This window comes from Mus caroli, unplaced genomic scaffold, assembly GCF_978045245.1.
Source record: "Mus caroli unplaced genomic scaffold, Mus_caroli_1 scaffold_12, whole genome shotgun sequence".
NCBI lineage: Eukaryota > Metazoa > Chordata > Mammalia > Rodentia > Muridae > Mus > Mus caroli.
Window position 1 is genome coordinate 27,674,740 of NW_028227267.1, and position 22,122 is coordinate 27,696,861.

The window sequence follows — 22,122 nt, forward strand, 5'->3', positions numbered from 1 at the left end:
AAAAATTTGAGGATCGAGGGCCATGTGTTTGTGTTGCTAATGACTGAACCCAGGGCCCTGGGCATAGACCTAATGTTCATCCTCAGCTCTAAGAATAGAACTTTTGTTGGTTTTCCAGACAGGGTTTCTTTCTCTGTGTAGCCCTGGCTGTCCTGAAACTCACTTTGTAGACCAGGCTGGCTTCAAACTCAGAAATCTGTCTGCCTCTGCCTCTCAAGTATCAGGATCAAAGGCGTGCACCACCACTGCCCGGCTAGAATAGAACTCTTAATAAACACTATAATGTTTTTTCTTAAGTTGATTATGAAGTCACCATCATATATACTAGTAATTATTTGTGATTTTGTTCTTTTTACAACTTAGTATTTTTGTTCTGTGTTGCTTTAGTTTCCTATGCTTCTGTGATTCCTTTGTTGTAGTTTTTTGATATGAAATGTGAAGTTTTTAAAAAACCAGAGGTATTTCTCAAGTGGTTCTTTTGGGTATAAATCAAAGTTTAAGTCTTAGTAGTGCATGGAATTTAAATTATCTCTTAGGTCCTTTCAGCAGCCTCCCTCTTCCCCCTTTAAAAAGATTTCATTTACTTTTTAAAAGCTAAATTTGTCACATAGACAAGATGTTACCTTTTAAAATATATTTGCTTAGAACAACTAATTTAATACCTTTATTAATAGGTGAGGCTGTCTTCAAAGGAACCAAATCAAAAAGATGATGGAGTTTTTAAGGCTCCTGCACCACCACTCAAAGTGATAAAAACTGTGACAATACCTACTCAGCCCTACCAAGAAATAGTTACTGCACTGAAATGCAGAAAAGAAGACAAAGAAGTAAGCAGCCATATACTGTTTCACTGCACGTGGATAGATTTCTATGTGTAACAACTAGCCTTTTGTCTTAAACAAATATCACTACATTGCTAGCCACATTTTGAACCACAAACGTACCTTATTCTACTTGTCCAATACTAGTGATTCAAAAACAATTTTGTTGCCATCGAATGAGTGATTTTATAGGCGTTTTATTAAATACAATGAGCCTATAGATTTAAACATGCTAAAGTTACAAAGAGGTGGGCTTATGTTTTTCTTGGCAGTTATATACTGTTGTTCAGCACGTGAAACACTTCAATGATGTGGTGGAATTTGGTGAAAATCAAGAGTTCACTGATGACATTGAATACTTGTTAAGTGGCTTAAAGAGTACTCAGCCTCTAAACACACGTTGCCTTAGGTAAGATCTTAATTGTACTTTCTATAATGTGCATGCTATGTCATTAAGTTTTTCAACTAGATGGGTTTAAATATGTTAATAAAGCTAGGCATGTAAAAATTTTTGGTGTTGATAATTAGTGATATGCTTTTCAGTTTCCAGATACTATAAGATTAAATAATATGTACTAAGTAATCTGAGATGGGTTTTTTGTTTTTAATCTCAGAATTTAAGCCACTGACTGATAGATTGATTTGAGTAGTGACATGGGTCATCTTTTATATATGGTGATATATTGTATACTTTTTGAGTTGGTTGTATTATCTATGATCAGTTGAAATATATACAATAAAATATAACTACTTCTAGTTTTAAAATAATAGCAGTATTATGACTATGAAAGGGAACTAGAATTGGTGATTGGAGGACTACACCACAGAAACTGTGCTATTCATTTTTATAAATGTAGTATGCCGATTCATAATCTAAGCCTTGGTACATGTTTTAAATTTTTGTTTTGCCCGTGGTTTTTATATTTTGTGTTGTCAATATTTTAAGCCTTCTACTTCCTTCTTGTTTGGAATTATGCAAACTACAGCTAATGTCTTAGCAGTTTTTAGCTGCCTTAACATAGTCTGTTTCCTTCTAGTGTTATCAGCTTAGCTACTAAGTGTGCCATGCCCAGTTTTCGGATGCATCTGAGGGCACATGGGATGGTTGCAATGGTCTTTAAAACTTTGGATGATTCCCAGCATCATCAGGTAGGTATTTTTAAGTTTCTGAGGTTGAGAAGTATTATTAAAAAATTACAGTTTTTGTCTACATCAGAAAATGTTTTAACTAGACATTCATATAAGTGAATTAAAGGTTGAGTTTATTTTATTTGCTTGATAAGTAGAGATGATAGCCATACATAATATATCTCATTTTTTGAAGACTTTTTTTATATTAAAATACTATTCATTTGTCAGTTAGCATATTATACTGAATATTTTATACTATTATACTCTATTCAGAAGTTTTTAAATATTGTTTGATAGTAATTGCATAGAAAAGGGTTTTGAATTACCATGGGGCTGGAGAGATGTTTCAGTGGTTAAGAGCACTGACTGCTCTTCCAGAGGTCCTGAATTCCATTCCCAGCAGCCACCTGGTGGCTCACAACCGTCTGTAATGGGATCAGTTGCTCTCTGCTAGTATTCGGGTGTACATGCAGATAGAACACTCATATACATTAAATAAATATAAATCAATCTCTTTTAAAAAAATATAGCCATAACTTTAAAATACTTAGCTTATTGTTGGATCTGGAAAATAGCTGCATTCTCAAAAGTAATAAATGGTAAAGATTAACCAACCAAAGTTAATTCTTAATGTCACCATAAGTTAGAAAAAAATAGTCATTACCAAACCTGACAGTGATATATTGAGGTGGCCTCTATGAAAGGAAATTACTTTCTAAATACAAATTGAGTGGCACAAAATTAATACCAATTCTTCTGAAACTAAAAGTTATGAAATTAAAGTGAGCGAATATTCCTCTGTACCCAGGTTGTCCTTGTCACAGAATAATGAGGACAATAAGGCACAAGGAATGTGGTGTTTGCTTCATTGACCGGTTAGGCATAGTCTTAAGATATAACTTTTTCTTAGTGCCTTCTTAAGGTCTTAACTGTGACATTCTAATTTCCAGAAATACGCTTTAGAAACATTTAATCAAAGGGACTGAAAAGGTAATTGAGCAATAGAGGTCCTGAGTCGGTTTTTACCCACGCAAGGGAGCTCACAACCGCCTGTGACTCTAGCTCCCAGTCTCTGCTCTTTTTGAGCAATTACACCTATATGGTGTGTGTGCATACTTCACACATACACACACACACACACACACACACACACACACCCTAAGTTTTAAGATAAAAAACATTCTTTAGAGAGCCTGGATTTTGGACAATTCAAAGTCACAATCAGGTGGTTAATTATATACATTATATTGATGAACATAATAATACAGACTTACCTCAAATGCTCACATATACCAAATGCACAGTATTACACAGCCATCCCTTGATATCAGTGGGAGACTGGTTCTAGGACAATATGACTAAATATTTATGCATTTCTATATCTCCTCCCTTACAAAGTAATTTCTGGATTATCTTAAATATCTAATAAAATTTAAATGTTATGTTAGTAGTTTTTATATTATTTAAAAAATAATAACAGGAAAAAGTTTATATATATTAAATACAAGTATGATCTTTGTATGGTTGGTTGAAGTTTTTGGCTATAGAGTGCATTCTTAGGATATTTGTCTATCAAAGATTGATTGTGTTAACATTAATCTAAGACATACCATCTTGAGTATTTTAAGCACATTTTGTTAATGTTTTATTAAATACAGTTACTAGGTTCTAGGAATGTAGCTCAGTTAGTTTATGTGCTTGCTTAATGAACGTGAAGCCCTGGGTCTGACCCCTAGTATGACATAAAACCCGGTATTATGCAGGCCTGTAATCCTAGCATTTAGGAAAAGAGACCAGAGTACCAAAACTTCAAGGTTATCCTCAACTACATAGTGAGTTCAGGGCCAGCCTGGGTTATATGAGATCTTGTCAAAAAAAAAAAAAAAAGAAAGAAAGAAAAGAAATAAGCCTGGCATATGTCTTTAATCCCAGGACATGAGAGGCAGAGACAGGCATAACTGTACAGGTTCCAGGCTACCCTGACCTACATGGTTTACACAATGAGTTCCATTCCAATGCTACATAGTGAAACTGTGAACTCAAACTACACACCTAACAAAGATGTGTCAGGCTTGGTGGCACATAAGCAAGTAGATCTCCATGCTGATTTGGTCTCCATAGCAAGTTCCAGGCCATCCGGACTATGTTGTGAGACCCTGTCTTTAAAAAAATGTTGTTGAATTAAAACATTTTTTAAAAATCCAGCCTTTAATTCCATCACTGAGGAGGCAGGGATAGGTTGATCTCTGTGAGTTCGAGGCCAGCTTTGCCTAAATAGTGGACAGGACCGCCAGAGCTCTGTCTTGAAAACCTTTAAAAAAAAAAAAAAAAAAAAGGTATGCTTGTTTCCTTTTAAAAGTTCATTAGTTTATGCCTGTTTTGCTTGCTTGTATGTCTGAACTAGGTGTGTGCCTGGTGCTTGCAAGAGGCCAGAAGATGTCATTGGATCCCCTAGGAATAGAGTTATAAATAGTTGTGAGTGAGCCACCCTGTGGGTGCTTGGAATAGAACTGGGGTCCCCTGGAAGAACAACTAATGCCCACTCTTCCTGCTGAGTCGTCTCCGCAGCCTCCTAGTTACATGTATTTCAGCCCCCTGTATTCTGATGGTAAACTCAAATTGTCTATACTTTATGGAGGGAAGATTGTGTTTTGATACAAAGTATAAACATATTTGTGTTACTTTTTTTTTTAAAGAAAACAAAACTTGACATCTTTATGCACAAAGAACATTAAAGGTATATTGCAAAAGGAAATATTTATAAACTACATAATTCACAAAAATGTTCCATATGTACCTCATTTAACAAAACTGTTCAAAGAAATGGGTAGTTAAATTTACATTCTAGTTGAACATTCATTAGCGAAGGATGATAGAGAGGAAAGCATAACTTTAAATCAGTTTTATTTATCAAATAGCTATGTGTCCCTAGGCTATTTTGAAAGAGCAGTAAATCAAGCATTATCAGGGTCTCTATCAAAACCATCTATAGGAATATTAGACAGTTTAGCTTATAAATGTCAGTACTGTCCTTGTTTCTGAAGTTGTTAGTAATTGCTTTCATGAATATTTCTCTTTTGGGGTCTGTTGAAGAATCTGTCCCTCTGTACAGCTGCTCTCATGTACATATTGAGTAGAGACCGTTTGAACATGGATCTTGATAGGGCCAGCCTAGATCTCATGATTCGGCTTTTGGAGCTGGAACAAGATGCCTCTTCAGCTAAGCTACTGAATGAAAAAGACATGAACAAGATCAAAGAAAAAATCCGAAGACTCTGTGAAACTGTGCACAATAAGCATCTTGATCTAGAAAATATAACGGTGGGTTGTAAACCTTTTATATTTAAGTAATATATATTCTGTTTCAAATATACATGACAAGGTGAAAACTTTTCTCTTGAAGTGTTTAAGTTTGGGTTGGGTTTGGGGGACAGATAAAAACTTCTTTTAAGTCTTTGCTAATTATTCTTCCTAGATTGCAAGGGATTAGCAGGCTGAAGGATAACTAACTAAATCACTGCCTTCAGCCCTGCTGATTATTTCTTCTACTAGGGCTAAACTTCCTTTATTACATCAAGAATTAGATTACTCTCTGTTGAGAAGTGGCTTTAGGCTTTTTTCTCCACTTCTCTGCTCATTATTTTTTTACTTTCCTGTAAAGTTGGCTCTCTTTTTTTTTTTTTTTTTTTTTTCTTTTTTCTTTTTGGTTTTTCGAGGCAGGGTTTCTCTATATAGCCGTGGCTGTCCTGGAACTCACTTTGTAGACCAGGCTGGCCTTGAACTCAGAAATCCTCCTGCCTCTGCCTCCCGAGTGCTGGGATTAAAGGCGTGCGCCACCACGCCCATCTAAGTTGGCTCTTTTTTAATCATACTTTGCCTTAACTTTATACTACAGTGTGGCTCACTGTATGTGGGAAAATTTTCATGTTTACTATGTTCAGAAACTATAAATCCAGATGGTTAGCACTCTGTAACTTCAGGCTGTTTAAACTAATGACCGTTGAGTTTGAACATTTAGGGCCAGTGACATTCCCATACTTTCCTCCTTGAAATTTATCTTATTACATTCTTTTTGATAGGTCAATCCAATATATTGATTTATAGAAAAGAAAGCCAGGTGCGGTGGTTGCAAGCCTTTTATTGATCTGAGCACTTGGGAGGCAGAGGCAGGCAGATTTCTGTGAGTTCAAGGTCAGCCTGGTCTACAAAGTGAGTCCAAGACAGCCAGGGCTGAGCCTCTGTATTGCCATTATATATTATATGAAACTAACACATAATAGATTACTTTTAAATGATTTTTTTTCATGAAAGCAAGCCATATAGTTAAATCACCGTTTCTTTAGTGTACACTGATTAAAATTAGTTTATTCACCTATAAAAGCACATACTGTTCTATTTTTGACTTACTGAATTTTAATAAAGAAAAATCCTAAAATTAATGCATCAGAATTATTCTAATCTGGTGGTGGCGCACACCTTTAATCCCAGCATTCTGGAGGGAGAGGCAGGCAGATCTCTGAGTTTGAGGTAAGCCTGGTCTACAGAATGAGTTCCAGTACTACCAGGGATATACAGAGAATCCTGTCTCAAAAAAAGTCAGGAAAAAGAAAGAATTATTTTACACCTCAGTATTCATTAATGGTATTTCTGAATTTTAGACTGGTCATTTAGCTATGGAGACATTGCTGTCCCTCACTTCCAAACGAGCAGGAGATTGGTTTAAAGAAGAGCTCCGGCTTCTGGGTGGTCTGGATCATATTGTAGATAAAGGTCTGTATACATACATACATATATATTGTAGATAAAGGTCTCTGTATGTACATGTACACACAGAGAATGTTATATAACTTGAGTCCCAGTACTTAGGAGACAGGCAGGTGGACCTTTGAGTTCGAGGCCAGCCTAGTCTACAAAACCAGTTCTAGGACAGCTAGGGCTACATAGAAGAGAAATACTGTCTTGTAAGCACAAAATTGGAGACACTGGGATCAAGGAAACTTACAGAAAAAGTTTATTGTGAGCTCACAGTTTCAGAGGGTGAGTCCATGACAAGCATGGCAGTAAGCAGGCAAGTGCTGGAGCAGTAGCTAGGAGTTCAGATCTTGCCGGGCGTGGTGGCACACACCTTTAGTCCCAGCACTTGGAGGCAGAGACAAGCGGATTTCTGAGTTTGAGGCCAGCCGGGTGAAACAAAGTGAGTTCCAGAACAGCCAGGGCTATACAGAGAAACCCTGTCGCGAAAAACAAAAACAAACAACAAAAAAAAAAGTGTTCACATCTTTATATAAGCACTGAAGAGGAAGATGACTGGGAATGTCCTGAGTGCTTTGAAACCTTAGAGCCCATCCATATTACAGGCCTCCTCTGACAAGCACATATCTCCTAATCCTTCATAATAGTCACACAGCTATCGACCAAGCCTCCAGATACATGATCCTGTGGAGTCCATTTTCATTCAAACCATTGCACTTAACTAGTATCAGGCATAAAATTATGTTCCCATTCCAGCATATACATATTCATAGTATGTGTGTAGGTAGCGTTTGATGTTAGCTAAGAAATAATGATTGAACTTTCATATACTAACTTTTGTCTATTTGTTTTTGCCTAGTAAAAGAGTGTGTGGATCATTTAAGTAGAGATGATGAGGACGAAGAGAAACTAGTAGCCTCATTATGGGGAGCAGAGAGATGTTTACGGGTTTTAGAGAGTGTAAGTATGGATGGGGAATTATCTCTACTTGAGATTGTATGACCACTTGATGTTTTAAATATCCTGGTTTTTTTTTTTTTACCTTTGCTTATCTGAATTGAAGTTGTAAGGATTCTTTTCAAAACCAACTGTCAGTAAATGGGCATTTTATCATTTTAAGAATGTATTGTTTTGCTGTATATGCTGATAAATACTTGTGATCCTAAAGTTGGAAAGGAAGATTGTGAGTTCAAAGCCAGCATGGGCCACATAAATAAGACCCTGTCTCAAACCAAAAGCTTTTATTTGTATATTATTGCTTTAAATCAAAGGTGCAAACAAGTTTTTTTTACATGTATGTGACTATAGTTTTCTTAATACAGAAATCTGTTTTTGTTAAAACATTTAACTTGTTTATCAAACAAACACAGTCATGTCAAGGCTTTGTTTTAGTTAGCATGCTTTTGTTTTTTTTTTTTTTTTAGTTTTTAAGTCAGATTATAAGCCCAGCTAAAAATGTTTATTTGACTTTGGAAAATAACACTGCTATGTATGTATGTTTTGGTCTTTGATTTTGAATGACTTAACCTAGTTCAGTGTAGGCTACAATTTTACTGACAGTGAATTTTAGAATTTATAATTGCTGATTAAGTAGATTGGTTAGGTACTTTTAAAAACATGGAAGAGCTCTTGGCATACATAAATAAAATTGCTCCTTGTAGGGTGCTATTTATTAGGTTATACGTTATTTCTTTATTTAAAATACTTTAAATGGCTGGCTAAATTGGCACACACATCTTTACTCTCAACACTTGGAAGGCGGGTGAGTTTCTGTGAGTTAAAGATCAGCCTGAACTACATAGTAAATTCCAGGATAGCCAGGGCTATGTAGAGAGATCATATCTCAAATAAATAAACAGACATTAAAAAGTAAAATATTTTAAATATATTTATGAATTTTAAAGTATCAAATATTGGAGGTCTTCTGCATTTCAAAGTACTTGACAATTATGTGTAAGTTATTATGAGAGTGGTGTCTTTATTTTATGATAAATTAGTAGTTTTTATTTGGGATTGAACTGTGTAACTTTAGCTGATGTGTAGTTCACTATGTATATCAAGATGTTTTTGAACTCACAGAGGAGCCTGGCTCCTGAGTGTTGAAATTAAAGATGTGTGCTACATTCTGGTTAGTAGTTCTCTTATTTTAAACATTGAAGCTATAGGTTGTACAGGTATTTCTCTGCATCAGGGCTTCATAAGCTTTGCCATCTATAGCCCATTTTTGCCCAGTAAATTTTAATGTGACCCCCAATATATTGGCAATACTAAATAGGTACATAATATAAAAAGTTTTAAAATTAAACCCAAGACAGAATCAATAAACAACAATTTGGTTTTAGTTTTGGTTGGTTGGTTTGTTAGTTTGTGTTTTGAGATAGAGAGTCTTTATATATAGTCCTAACTGCCCTAACCAACCTTGCCTCAGACTCAGAGATCCACCTATCTCTGCCTCCTGAGTGCTAGGATTAAAGCTCGTACTACCATGCCCAGCTATTAAACATCAATTTTTAAAGTCAGTCTTTTTGACACAGTATATAACCCAAGGATATACCAGTTTGATACATACTGAGGAAACCATTAAGTCTTTGTTATATTTAATCAAGTAACTCTTTTTATAAGACCAGATAATTTTGTGTATATTATAATATGTAGCATAAAACAGACGTGTTTCTTAGCTGTTTGAGCAGTGTTTGTTGGTGTGTGACATGACAACACACATGATGCAAAATGTTCATGTTGTGTCATAGAACTAAGTGAATTCATTAAATGAGCCATGGGTGATAAGCGTTTCTAACAACATTTTAGAATTCACTATGCATTTGATCTATACTGCCTGCTTTTTCAGTCCTCGGATTTAATTACATCTCCGTAGGTCAGAACTGGAGTTTAAGAAATGTGTCCTTAGATGACAAGATCTGTTTCATCTTTTTATATTTTAAATTATCAGGTAAAGTGTATTATTTATATAAATGAAAATTATGGAATGTTATAGTCATTTTATATCCATTCCTTCTAGGTAACAGTGCATAATCCAGAGAATCAGAGCTACTTGATAGCCTATAAAGATTCACAACTCATTATTTCATCAGCTAAGTAAGTTTTATAAATTCTCATTTATTTAAAACTCAGGAAATAAAGATGTATTCTATTTTTTCTTAAAATGTTTTGTCTGTTGAGTTTAGTGAATATGTACATTATAGATAAAAAGTTAAAGAGTGTAGATTCTTTTTTTTTTTTTTTTTTTTTTTTTGGTTTTTTCGAGACAGGGTTTTTCTGTGTAGCCCTGGCTGTCCTGGAACTCACTCTGTAGACCAGGCTGGCCTCAAACTCAGAAATCCGCCTGCCTCTGTCTCCTGAGTGCTGGGATTAAAGGTGTGTGCCACCACGCCCGGCGTAAGAGTGTAGATTCTTGAGGTAAAATGGTTTGGTGAGAATTGTACCTCCTTTATGTTAGCTACAACCCTGGACAATTACTTGTTGTTTATGGGCAGGGCAAGAAGCCTAGATACTAGGCTTCATCACCAAACAAGTAGATAGATCTTAGCATATACTACCAAACAAGTAGATAGATCTTAGCATATACTACCATATATACACTTTCTTACAGTGTATATAATACATGCAAAGATGACATTTGTTAATACATTTTAAGTGACTTCAAGGTATATGTACAATATATATAAAAGAATCAAATTCTTTAAGCCTAGTAGAGCATTGCTTAGTATATTGTCAATGGTAAATATTTTAGGCCTTTTGTTTGAAGTGGATTGTAACTCCATTTCTGCCACTTATTTATATCTCATTTTCCAGATCTTTGTATATCTCCCTGACTAGCCTTCACAATTAGGCTAATGCTGCCACCTCAGTGCTTCTGTGTCTCTAGTCCTGGTTCTGTCTGATTACAACAGCTTCTTCTTGATATCACTGTCCTAGATTTTGCTATCTCTGTCCTAGTTCTCTAGCCTTTATCCTAGCCATCAAGCCACCGGGATTTAACTTTCTCTGGGTCTCTGCTTTGAAAAACTAATCTTAAATTGCCATTCTATATGACCCTTGACTGTCTTTGTAAATTTCCTTATACAAGAACAACTACTTTAATGTGAATGGTCTGGTTTATTTGTGTATTAACCATTTATTTGGAGAGTTTCAAATTAAGAGACATATAGACTGAATAATGTGATAAACTCTTATTACTCAGCTTGAATAATACATGGGTGAGCCTTGTTTCTCTCTATAACCTCATCTTTTGTGTTATTTTGAAGCAAGCTATATCATCTCCATTTCCTGTTTTAATGTAATTTTGTTATCCTTAACATAAGCAATTCTTCCGTATCAAGGAACTTCCTTGAAGATTAAATATGTTTCTCATTGCATTTTATTTGGCGGGTGGTGGTTGGGGTTGGTTGATTGATTTGTTTGGTTTTTAGTAGCAGTAGAAATGGAACCTATGCTTATACCAGCCAAGTGGTCTGTCAGTTAGTCCTACTCCCTGTTTTTGGTTTTTTTTTTTTCCTTCATTTAAAAAAATATTATTCCTGAGTTTTAAGTTATTAGGCTTCTTAATCTCTGAGAATTGCCTTAGTAAAGAAGTATTTAATGTGACATATTTCATCTCTTGCATGGGGTTTTCTTGTGAAATGTTTGTAGAAGTGGTGATAAAAGTCAGAATTGGGTTTTGGGAAATAGCATTCACCTATAGCTTTCAAGAAAACACTTATAGATACTTAGTAATACTTAGCACAGACAGTTTAGTTACTAATAGCAACAGGGAAATGTTGTCTACATCCTCAAACATTAAAGAAGCAAATTGTTTAGGTTTGACAGTAAAAGAACATCTTTCTAACCAGAGAATTGTAAAATATTAGAAACCTTACAGGATTTCCCCATTGTATATTAAAAATAAGCTAGGAATACATTAAATATGTAGAATTTTTCTTTATGGGTTTTATGTGGTATGCAATTCATGAAAAATAAACTGACAACGTCAGTTTACTTGATCTGTGTTAAACTTGAAAAAAAAAAATAGTGGATTTGATGGTGCGATGACTCAGCAGGTAAGGAAACTCTATGTAGTATAGACCAGACCAGAAACCCTGCAAAGCTTTAAGAGGTGCGTCTACTCTACAGAGTTGCCTTCTGACCTCCATATGGGTGACATGGAATCTTTGCTTACACACATATCATACACACTTATTAAAAATAATCAGAATTTACAGATAGACCTGTGTTAGCATTCTACTTCCTTGTTAGTGTGTGTCAGACTTGGGAAGCATTGGATGTAGCTGCCAGAAGACCTGTTAATATTCCTCAATTAAAAATAATGATTTGTCTTGACATATGTCAGGTATTTATTTGATAGTCATCTTTATTGAGTGACTTTTATATATGATACTCTACCTGCTAAGAAAGCATTCTCTTATTTGCTAAATAATAACTAACTGGAACTGAGTGAGAACTGGCACTATTTCTTCAGGGTTTATGGGCGGGAGCATCATGGTGATATATTTTGTATTTGAAGTATCTGTAAAATGTGACAGCTCCTGAGAGTAACACGTTTGTTTTGTGAGCCCCCCCCCCCATTGTTGTGGTGCTAATTGTTGGTGTGAGACAGGATGTTATTCTTTTGTCCCAGCTAGTAAAAGTAAACTCCTAGGCTAAAACAATCCTTTGCCTTAGCCACCTCTATAGTGGGGACTGTAAACATGATGCACAAGCATGGAATGAACTTGCAACCTTAACTTTCTTTAGAGAGAAATTGTAATGATCAAGTGTATTAAAATGTAGCAGTTAGCAAAATTATTAGCATGTGTGGTACATTAACATTGTAACTTTAAAAACAGGAAAACAAAACAAAAAACTTAATATTTTTTTAGGCCCCCGTAAATAAATTACACCATAATTGTTTACATTTTATTTTCTCTTAAGAGCATTACAGCATTGTGAAGACCTGATTCAGCAGTACAACCGTGCTGAGAACAGCATATGTGTAGCAGATAGTAAACCTCTGCCTTACCAGAATGTAACTAACCATGTGGGCAAAGCAGTGGAGGACTGCATGAGGGCTATAATTGGAGTATTGCTCAATTTAACTAATGATAATGGTAAGTAATTTCTTATGTTGCATTTGCAGATACGCTATTCTGTTTTTGATGTAATGATTTACAATATTCCTTAATGTAATTAACTTGCTCCTATAGTCATAAGCTACTTTTAGAACTGCCTAGTAAATTAGCCTTTGAATATCAAAACCCTGTATTTCATTAAAGAAATAGTTATTTTAAAATTAAAATTTTAAATGAATACTTCGTAGTTGAGTATAGTGTTCATACCTATAATCCTAACTTGGAGGGCAAGGCAAGGGAGGCTCAGTGCCATGAGGTTAAAGTCAGTCTGAACTACGAAGCAAGTACCAGGTCAAGCAGAATTAGAGTAAAACTAGGACTAAGAAAAGAAAGGAAAGGAAAACACAACAACAAAAAAATGATTTTAATGTGATTATTAGTGTTATCAGAAAGGTGTTTGTTTGTATTCTTCAGAGTGGGGCAGCACAAAGACAGGAGAACAAGAAGGACTCATAGGCACAGCGATGAACTGTGTCCTTCAGGTTCCAAAGTACCTACCTCAGGAGCAGAGATTTGATATTCGAGTGCTGGTAAGTTGAAGTGTGGTCACTTTGTAATTGTATTTATCATGTCTTTAGATGATGAAACTTTGTTTTAGTTTGGATTTAAGAATCTGTCATTATATTCTGTTTTGTTTTGTGGATCCTTATGAACATCTTCATATTTTTCTGTTCTTAAAACATTTTTCATAGACATAGAAGTATAAATGAAATGGTGGTTGATAACTCAAGGAGCTAAGTGGCTTGTGCCTGTACTCCTAGCACTGTAAAGGGTGGAGTAGGAGGATGACCGTGAGCCAAGGCCTGGCCAGACTATTTAAACAGTAAGACAGTTCTGCGGTTCATTGAAGCCAGCTAAAAGAAAGAACAGTGTCTTACATAGTGGTTGCAAATGAAAAAATGCTGCTTAACATTTTACTTACACTAAGTTATATATATTACATTCATTAAGTTCTTGTGTGTGATGATTATATTTTTAAATGTTTTATAGGGATTGGGTCTACTCATAAACCTGGTGGAGTATAGTGCCCGCAATCGACACTGCCTTGTCAACATGGAAACATCCTGTTCCTTTGATTCCTCCTTCTCTAGTGGAGAAGGCGATCATAGTTTAAGGCTAGCTGGACAAGTTCATGCTGTTCAAGCTTTAGTGCAGGTGAGCAGCAGCGACATAATTGCATATCGTATGAATTCTATAAGGTCCACTGTGCACTTTGCAGTCAGCTGAGCTCCTCAGCCTGATGGTCCAGATTCCCTGACAGGGTCCCTAGGATCTTCAGAGGGTTCTTGGACCAGTTTTGAGAAATGTTCTTTTGTTTTGTCAAAGTTATTATCCTGTACATACTGTCTTCACAGTCTGTATATTTAGCATTATGTTTAATGTTTAGCATTTGATATTGGGATAATTCTCATTAGTAACTTGGTAATTTTCCCAAATAGTGTGAATGGGTATATTAGGTGCTTTTTGTGTTGAACATTATAGCAACAAAAAGAAAAAGTAATTGAAGAGAAGGGATTTAGTATGTTCTCTTGTCTGTATGGATACCTAATAGATAGTAAACTATATGAATAGTCTTCCTTACATACTTCCTCCAGTGATAAGAATGCTAATGATGTAAAGACCTAGTTCTTCGTGAGAACCTCTATATTTATTGTTTATATTTTAGCTTTGTCATTGGTCTTCCGGTTAATTCATCCAGTATGTGTAGGTTTGTCTACTACTTTGTTTTTTAATTTTAGAAATGGGTAGGGATTTTTAAATTTGCTTTTGTTTTGTTTTTGTTACCCCTTTAATTTCCTTGGAAATGTTACCTGGATTAAAGATAATTATGGAGACTTTTAATCTTGGAAACACAATATAAATCATTACTAGATTACTTAAAAACAGCATTTGTGCCGGGCGTGGTGGTGCACGCCTTTAATCCCAGCACTTGGGAGGCAGAGGCAGGCGGATTTCTGAGTTCGAGGCCAGCCTGGTCTACAGAGTGAGTTCCAGGACAGCCAGGACTATACAGAGAAACCCTGTCTCGAAAAACCAAACCAACCAACCAACCAACCAACCAACCAAACCAAAAAAACAGCATTTGTACTTCAGTTTTGGTTTTCTGTAAATGTGTAGGACAAAAGCTTTTTAAAATCAGATAATTCTTACTTAAAACACTATCACACTATGTTCATGTTAGTACTTGATGTCTACTTTTTTTTTTTTTTAACAATATCTTTCTAGGGACTCCTGTGCCCCCTCTCACTTCTTTAATTATAATTGTTGTACATGTGTTTCTTTAATTACAATAGTAAGTTTATAGTGTTGTTCATGTGTGTTTAGTGCTAACCTCAGGATTGACTAACCTGGTAGTATCTTTTTAATGGTTTTCAAAAATAATTTTTATCAGCTATTTCTCGAACGAGAGAGAGCAGCGCAATTGGCAGAAAGTAAAACCGATGAGTTGATTAAAGATGCTCCTACCACTCAGCATGATAAGAGTGGAGAGTGGCAAGAAACAAGTGGAGAAATACAGTGGGTATCAACTGAAAAGACTGATGGTGCAGAGGAGAAGCAGAAGAAGGAGGAGGAGGATGAAGAACTTGACCTCAATAAAGGCATGTTAACCTGAAGTAGTAATACAGTCACAGTGAGAATAATGGCTTTTGAGGTTTTTTTTAACATTTGATTCGCATATTGTTATAATTTAGTTAATGCCTTTATAGTTTGTCCAGTTAAGCTTTGGAATTACAGTAGTTCTTCTGTCTTTGAGCATGGTGTGTGTCAGTGAGAGATCACTTTTCTTGTTTGGTACTTCTCCTTTACTCTGTACAGAGTAGCAGCTAAGTTGGGCATGAGAGTACACAGCTATAATTCTAGCATGAGGTAGGCTGAGGCAGAGGAATGCCACTTGGAGGTCAGCCTGGGTTTTTTCAATGAGACCATGTTTCTAAAGCAGAAGGGTATGAATGTCTCAGGTTCTTTTATCTGCCTCACCTTAAACTGAGGCGTTCCATCAAAATTTACAGGAGTAGTTCTCAGAGCTTACTAGGCAAAGAGTAATAACATACCTAGCTAGAGGCAATAAATATCCTTACTAGTGAATTTATCGACTACCTACTGTTTCTACGAATTATATTTGCTGTATATATGTACATTCTGCAAAATAGCTATTTGTAACTAAACCTCTGAGATTTTGGGGGTTTCTTGTTTGATTTATTGAGACAAAATCTCTATATAGCTCTGGCTGTCTTAGAACTTGTTCTGTAGACCTGTCTGGCTTGTAATGTCCAAGAACTCCTTCATTAGTATTGAGATTAAGGCCTCTGCTACCACTGTCCCATAAGGCGTTGAAATTTAATATATTCAACACTTTCCACTTAGATTGATGCTGAGCCTGTTTTCTTTCTGTTAGGCTATTCCTTCCCTAAGTTCTGATACTCAGTCTCTTACTTGAAGACCTGTGGTTCCATCTATCTTATCAACTATCAATCTATCTTATCAATTTCAGTTGGATGCATTTTATGGCATTTGTTAGAACTATGTTTCTTGTTTTTATAGTCACATATATGTATGTATGTATATGCATATGACTGCATATTGGCATTTCATAGTCATTTTGTTTATCTGTTTGTGCATTGATGAATCCCTTTGGGTTGTTTTAATACTTTTTCACTAGTACAGTGATGTTAATTGTTTTCCAGTGTGGTAGCACCAGCCCATCAACAATATGTGAGGGTTCCAGTTTATTCACACCTTCAGGACTACCTTGAAGGATATTTTTCTTAGTCATTTTATTTGATGAAGAACTTTTTGTTTCATTTACAGCTCTCTAAAAACTGATTGTTTGTAACATCTTTGTTTTTTGGTCTTTTTGTATATTTGAAGAAATGTTTATTTGGGTCTCATGCCTACCTTTTAATCTGATTATTGGTTTTTTATTATGAAATTGAAAGAATTCTTTATACATTCTAAACATTTACCAGATTAATGTTTATGTACTTCCACGTTGTCAACTGTCTTCCACTTTGTTATTGGTGACCTTCTAAAAACCAATCTTTTAAGTATGTTGCAGTTTAGTTTTTATATTTGGGTCACTTATTCATTTTGAGTTCTCTCTTTTTTTTGGAAATTGAGATACTGAATTGTACATGCATCATTTTTAGTAGCTTTTAAGGTGATAACAGTATAATTGATGTTATGGGGGCTATACCAGCTTTGCACTGTAATAACTACTTATTTAACTGTTTTCAGCCCTTCAGCATGCTGGCAAACACATGGAGGATTGCATTGTGGCCTCCTACACAGCCCTGCTTCTTGGGTGTCTCTGCCAGGAAAGTCCAGTAAGTAGATAATAGTTCAGAAGTGCCTCTTGTATCTTTGAAGATTGTTTGCAACAGCATCATGCCATTAATTAACCTGATGCACTTAGTTTAAAACTTTCCCTGTTCATACATGCTTTTTATTTCAGAAGAGCGGCTGACTGTTTAGATAGTTTTATTTATTTCCCTGTAGAAGAAAATGTCAAGAATATTTTGATAACTTCCTAGTGGTTTCCTTTAAAACTTCTTTTTAAAATAGAATGTGAACATCTTTATTTCCTTTGCATTACAGGCTTTTATAGCAAGATCGGAGATGTAGTGGCTTGTTGGTCTTTATGCCTTTTTTAGAACTGATACATCTGTCATACACAAAACTGTTTAAGATGTTAAAAAGCAAGCTGGGGGAGGGGGGCCTCAGGATGTAACTCAATTACATGTGCTTGATTAGTGTGCTTGAAGCCCTGGGTTTAGACCCTACTGCCACCTAAACTGGTTATGGCTACAACCCAGCATTTGAGAGATCAGAAAGATTATTTTTGGCTCACCTGGGCCTAGAGACCTGGTCTCACAAAAACTTAATTAGATGCTTTTAATGTCATATCAAAGGATTTACATACAAGAAATTAAAATAGTTTGGGATGTTAAAGACTTTAAAATATTTCTTGACCTTTTTAGGATACATTCTAAAGAAAGAATGATTTTGTATAACAGGGAAGTTCTTGGTATGGATGTTTACATGTGATGATGATTGGGACCTACTTTTGTAGATCATGGTTATTTTAGCAGGCTTTGTTCTTAAATTTAAACTTCTTTGGATGGATGTTTTGTCTGTATAGTAGTTTTCTTTTTATTGCTGTAAAAAGATCATGACCAAAAGGACTTGGAGAGGAAAAGGTTTATTTCATCTTACAGTTTATAGTCCACTATGATGGGAAGTTACCAGAAACTCCTAGGAATCCTGCTTATTGGCTTGTTCAACTTTTTCTACAATCTAAGACCGCCTGCCTAGAGGTGGTTGCCTGCCCCATCAGTTATCAATGAAGAAAACACCCCATAGACTTATGTATAGGTCAATCTGATGGAAGCAATTCAATTGGTGTTCTTTTTCTCAAGGTGACTCTAGTTTGTAGCAAGTTGACAGAAAACTAGCCAGCACATTCTACATGTAAGTCTGTACATGGAGTGTCTTGTGCCTGGAGACCAGAGGCTATTAGATCCAATGGAACTGGAGTTAGAGACAATTATGAGCCATTATATATGTAGATGCTGGGAATCAAACCCAGATTCTCTGGTAAAACAGCTAGTGTTCTTAACTGCTGAGCCATCTCTGTAGCCCCTATTTTAGGAGTTTATTATATTTTTCTCATACATACATACATACATACACACACACACATACACACACACACATTATGTATATATGTATATATATGTGCAGGGGCGCTGGTTTTGCTAATAATCAAATAAAAAACAGTCACCTTTCCTGGAATTTGCCCCATAATTTATCACAAATGATATGTTTTAAAGATTTAGTTAATTTTTGTCTTCTAATTTACCTTTGTAGCATGGAGAATTTTCTTTCATCTTTCTATTTTATAAGCACCTCTGTGCGTAGAGTCTGTCTACATATTTAATTAACTGTGCAGTTTATTTCAAACCTTTCTCTGCATTTTCAAAACTAAATATTCACAGATGTTTCTTTGTACCTTTGGCTAGCTTTGTCTTTTCCCCTTTCTTTCTATGGGTAGGGTGGTATGGAGTGGGGAATTGACCCGAATGTTTCTGCACAATAGGTAAGTGAATGTGGACTGGAAATGACCTGAATTTTGGGGTCCTTTGTAGATGCTTACTACGGGATATGTAGCAGAGCCAACAGCATCAAATGAGTTACAGTATCATTTTTTACCAGCTTGACTGTTTTTAATCTGTTTCTTCAGATCAATGTAACTACAGTAAGGGAATATCTTCCAGAAGGAGATTTCTCCATAATGACAGAGATGCTTAAAAAATTCTTAAGCTTCATGAATCTTACGGTAAGTAACTTTTATTGTATATTGCAGTTTATATGAGTTTTTTATTATTTTCCAGACAAAGTCTTAACACTGTAGCCCAGGCTGGCAATCCATGTGTTTCAGCCATTGGACCAGTGGGACCTGGCTTATTTATTTGTTTTTTAATTTAAATGTAATACATAGAAGATGAAAATAATAATCCCATAGTGTTGTTCTTCCCTGTGGCAAAATAGTTAACATAAGCAGCTTACAAAAAGGTACATTTTGGTTTATAGTTCTAAATTTTTGTGTGTTTTTTTTTCTGTTTGTTTTTGTTTTTGTTTTTTTCTGAGACAGGGTTTCTCTGTGTAGCCCTGGCTGTCCTGGAACTCACCCTGTAGACCAGGCTGGCCTCCAACTCAGAAATCTGCCTGCTTCTGCCTCTCAAGTGCTAGAATTAAAGGCGTGCGCTGCCACCACCCGGCTAGTTCTAAAATTTTTAGTCATTTGTGGCAAGAGCAGCGTGGAAGAGCAGAGTGGCCAGCTATAGAGAATGCCTATGTATCCGCTTTCTCCATTTATTCCAGCTGTGCTTCTAGGCTGTGGGATGATGCCACCCACACACAGAAAACTATTGTGGCAGAATGTTATATTACTAAGGCAATGGTTTAATTTCAGTGTACTCTTTCCTACGTAGACTTTGATACTTTTTTTTTTTGTTTACCATTTTGTTAAGTATTAACTCTAATTTCCCTCCTTCCCCTCTTAGTGTGCTGTTGGAACAACAGGCCAGAAGTCGATCTCTAGAGTGATTGAATATTTGGAACATTGCTAGCTGCTTTACCTTTGCTTCAGGTGCTTGGTAATGCTGAAGCTATCCTTAGACAAAGAAAAGACATGAAAGAAGTCCTTGAAGATATACCAAGAACATTCATCAGTATCATTCGTGTTTGGATTTTTATGATCACCCGATTTCTTCATCATGCATTCTGCGTTTGCTAAATGACAGTTACTACATCAATCTGCAGCTATCAAAAATGAGGGAAAAGGTTCAGGCTGTTAACAATCCCATGCAGTATTTAAATACACTTACTTGGCAGAGTCTATACCTGCCCCTTGTTTCCTTGCTGTATTTCAGGCAAGGTTTAAAGAGGGGAATTTGTGCTGCTGTTAGTGCAACTGCTGTGTATGTTGAGCCACTGTTGTCATGCCAGTCAGGTGCAAAGGCAGCTTAGCTACTGAGGTATTGAATGTTCTGAGGACATTCTAGACAACAGCTTAGATCCTTTTTCAGGCTCATTTGCTTTTGCTTTTTGTTGAATGATTCCAATCGTAAATAAAGCTTTTAATAATTTTGTGAATTTTTTGGTTGTTGTTCCCTGAACTACTGTCTATATTTAAAATGAGATGGAATCCAAAGACACAAGGGATTAATAGTATATTTTTTTATTCTTGATTAGGTTTGGGTGTTGAACTATTTTTCACTTCTGAGACCATGACCATATTCAATGTCATACCATTATGTGTCATAGCTATAGGCACAAGAAAACAAATAGCAGTTTGAGGGAATATTATATTATATAAGATAATGTGCCCTGTTAAAGGCTTAAGCAAAACTAGACAAACCCAGGGTAGTTTACACTTAATGCTGGGGAGGCTCTTGAAACATTGTTACGTTTTGAGGGGCGTCCTCTAGATATATTTTCTACTGTTCAGTTCAGTAAATATAATAAGGAAGCTAAAACACCAATGTGGAACCCGTTTTTCCAGATAGCGTGTATATTCTTCTATAGAGTGACAGGATCAATTGCATAAGCGCAAAGCCTTAAAATTGCTGGTGTAGAGAAGACCCTTTTTTATTCAGATTCTATGTTCATAGAGCAATTGTTTAGAAAATGGTTGTGGAACACACAGAACATGGTTTATAGGGTAAATTTCATAGATGGTTTTTTTCTTTTTCTTTTTTCTTTTTTTTTTGTATTGCTCAGACCACTGGTTATACATTTTCTCCCTTTTTATTAATTGGCCTGAGGACAGGCTTTCCAGAGATGTTTCATTAATACTTTTAATTACCTTTCAGATAGTTACATCATGTTTCTTCATTGGATTTGTAAAACTTAAAGCCATAAAAATATTAGTTTGGTGTGTATTGGGGAAAATAGCTAAAAGTCTAATTTTGACTCATTTTAGACTTTGTTATTTCCTTGTATAAAGTAACAAACCGGGGCTCTTGTATCAGTGCCAGCTGTAATGTTTTTTAAATGCAGTGGCTGCCTTCTATTGTCTTCCTATTTTTGATAATGCAGATTGTTGGGAAATCTATAAGGAAGTAACTGACTCTAGGCAAATTGTTTTCTTCCTCCTACCCGCCTAAACCCCTACCCGTCACCTTTTAGGAACACAGTGTGCCAGTGTAATGTGGGAACCATTGAGACTGTGTTTGCCCTGAGTACCAAACTAATTTAGTGATTTTTTTTTAAACATACTGGTAAATGATGTCCACAAATTTCCTTAGATATATTTTAATTAATTGTTTTAAAATACATTGATATTTATTAATCATTGGATTTGGGGACAGATTTTTGACTGTGGCAGATGGTAAGGGATAGAACAGTAAACAGTTGGATGAGATCAATCAGGGCGAATTACATTTTTCTGTTACACTGGTGATCATTTGATAATTGATTTACCTCAGTGTTTAACAGTTTTTGTTTTGTTTTAAAAATACTAACTAATTGTCAAGCACTGATGAGATGCAGGTTTGGTGGGGTGGGCTGTGAGGAAGACCTCACCTTACCAACTGCAGTGCGTCTCTGTGTTTTAGCCTCAGAGAACTCTCATTCTAGGGTACTCGAGGCTGACTTGCAAAGTGACTAAAGTTTTAAGGTAACCTTTTTTTCCATTGTAAATACTTCTGTAAATACTACCAGTTGGATATTAGAACAGTAGGATACTTTTCTGAATCCAATCCTATTTTTATTTTATACAGTATTTCTCA

The 22,122-nt window shown here is 35.6% G+C and overlaps 1 protein-coding gene across 2 annotated transcripts in view; it reads left to right on the plus strand.

The window, feature by feature from the left end:
* The window catches only part of Wapl (WAPL cohesin release factor), a 61,560-nt gene extending 41,075 nt beyond the window's left edge, over positions 1 to 20,485 (plus strand). For both annotated transcript variants that reach the window (XM_085828551.1, XM_085828550.1), the window contains 14 exons: positions 675 to 827; positions 1,094 to 1,230; positions 1,859 to 1,970; positions 5,046 to 5,273; positions 6,611 to 6,722; positions 7,564 to 7,664; positions 9,724 to 9,800; positions 12,633 to 12,808; positions 13,244 to 13,359; positions 13,820 to 13,984; positions 15,222 to 15,429; positions 17,066 to 17,154; positions 19,071 to 19,166; positions 19,894 to 20,485. In XM_085828551.1, the coding sequence (XP_085684677.1) occupies positions 675 to 827; positions 1,094 to 1,230; positions 1,859 to 1,970; positions 5,046 to 5,273; positions 6,611 to 6,722; positions 7,564 to 7,664; positions 9,724 to 9,800; positions 12,633 to 12,808; positions 13,244 to 13,359; positions 13,820 to 13,984; positions 15,222 to 15,429; positions 17,066 to 17,154; positions 19,071 to 19,166; positions 19,894 to 19,959 (1,836 nt within the window). In that variant the 3' untranslated portion in view covers positions 19,960 to 20,485. The remainder of the gene's footprint in view (positions 1 to 674; positions 828 to 1,093; positions 1,231 to 1,858; positions 1,971 to 5,045; positions 5,274 to 6,610; positions 6,723 to 7,563; positions 7,665 to 9,723; positions 9,801 to 12,632; positions 12,809 to 13,243; positions 13,360 to 13,819; positions 13,985 to 15,221; positions 15,430 to 17,065; positions 17,155 to 19,070; positions 19,167 to 19,893) is intronic.
* Positions 20,486 to 22,122: the final 1,637 nt, after the last annotated feature.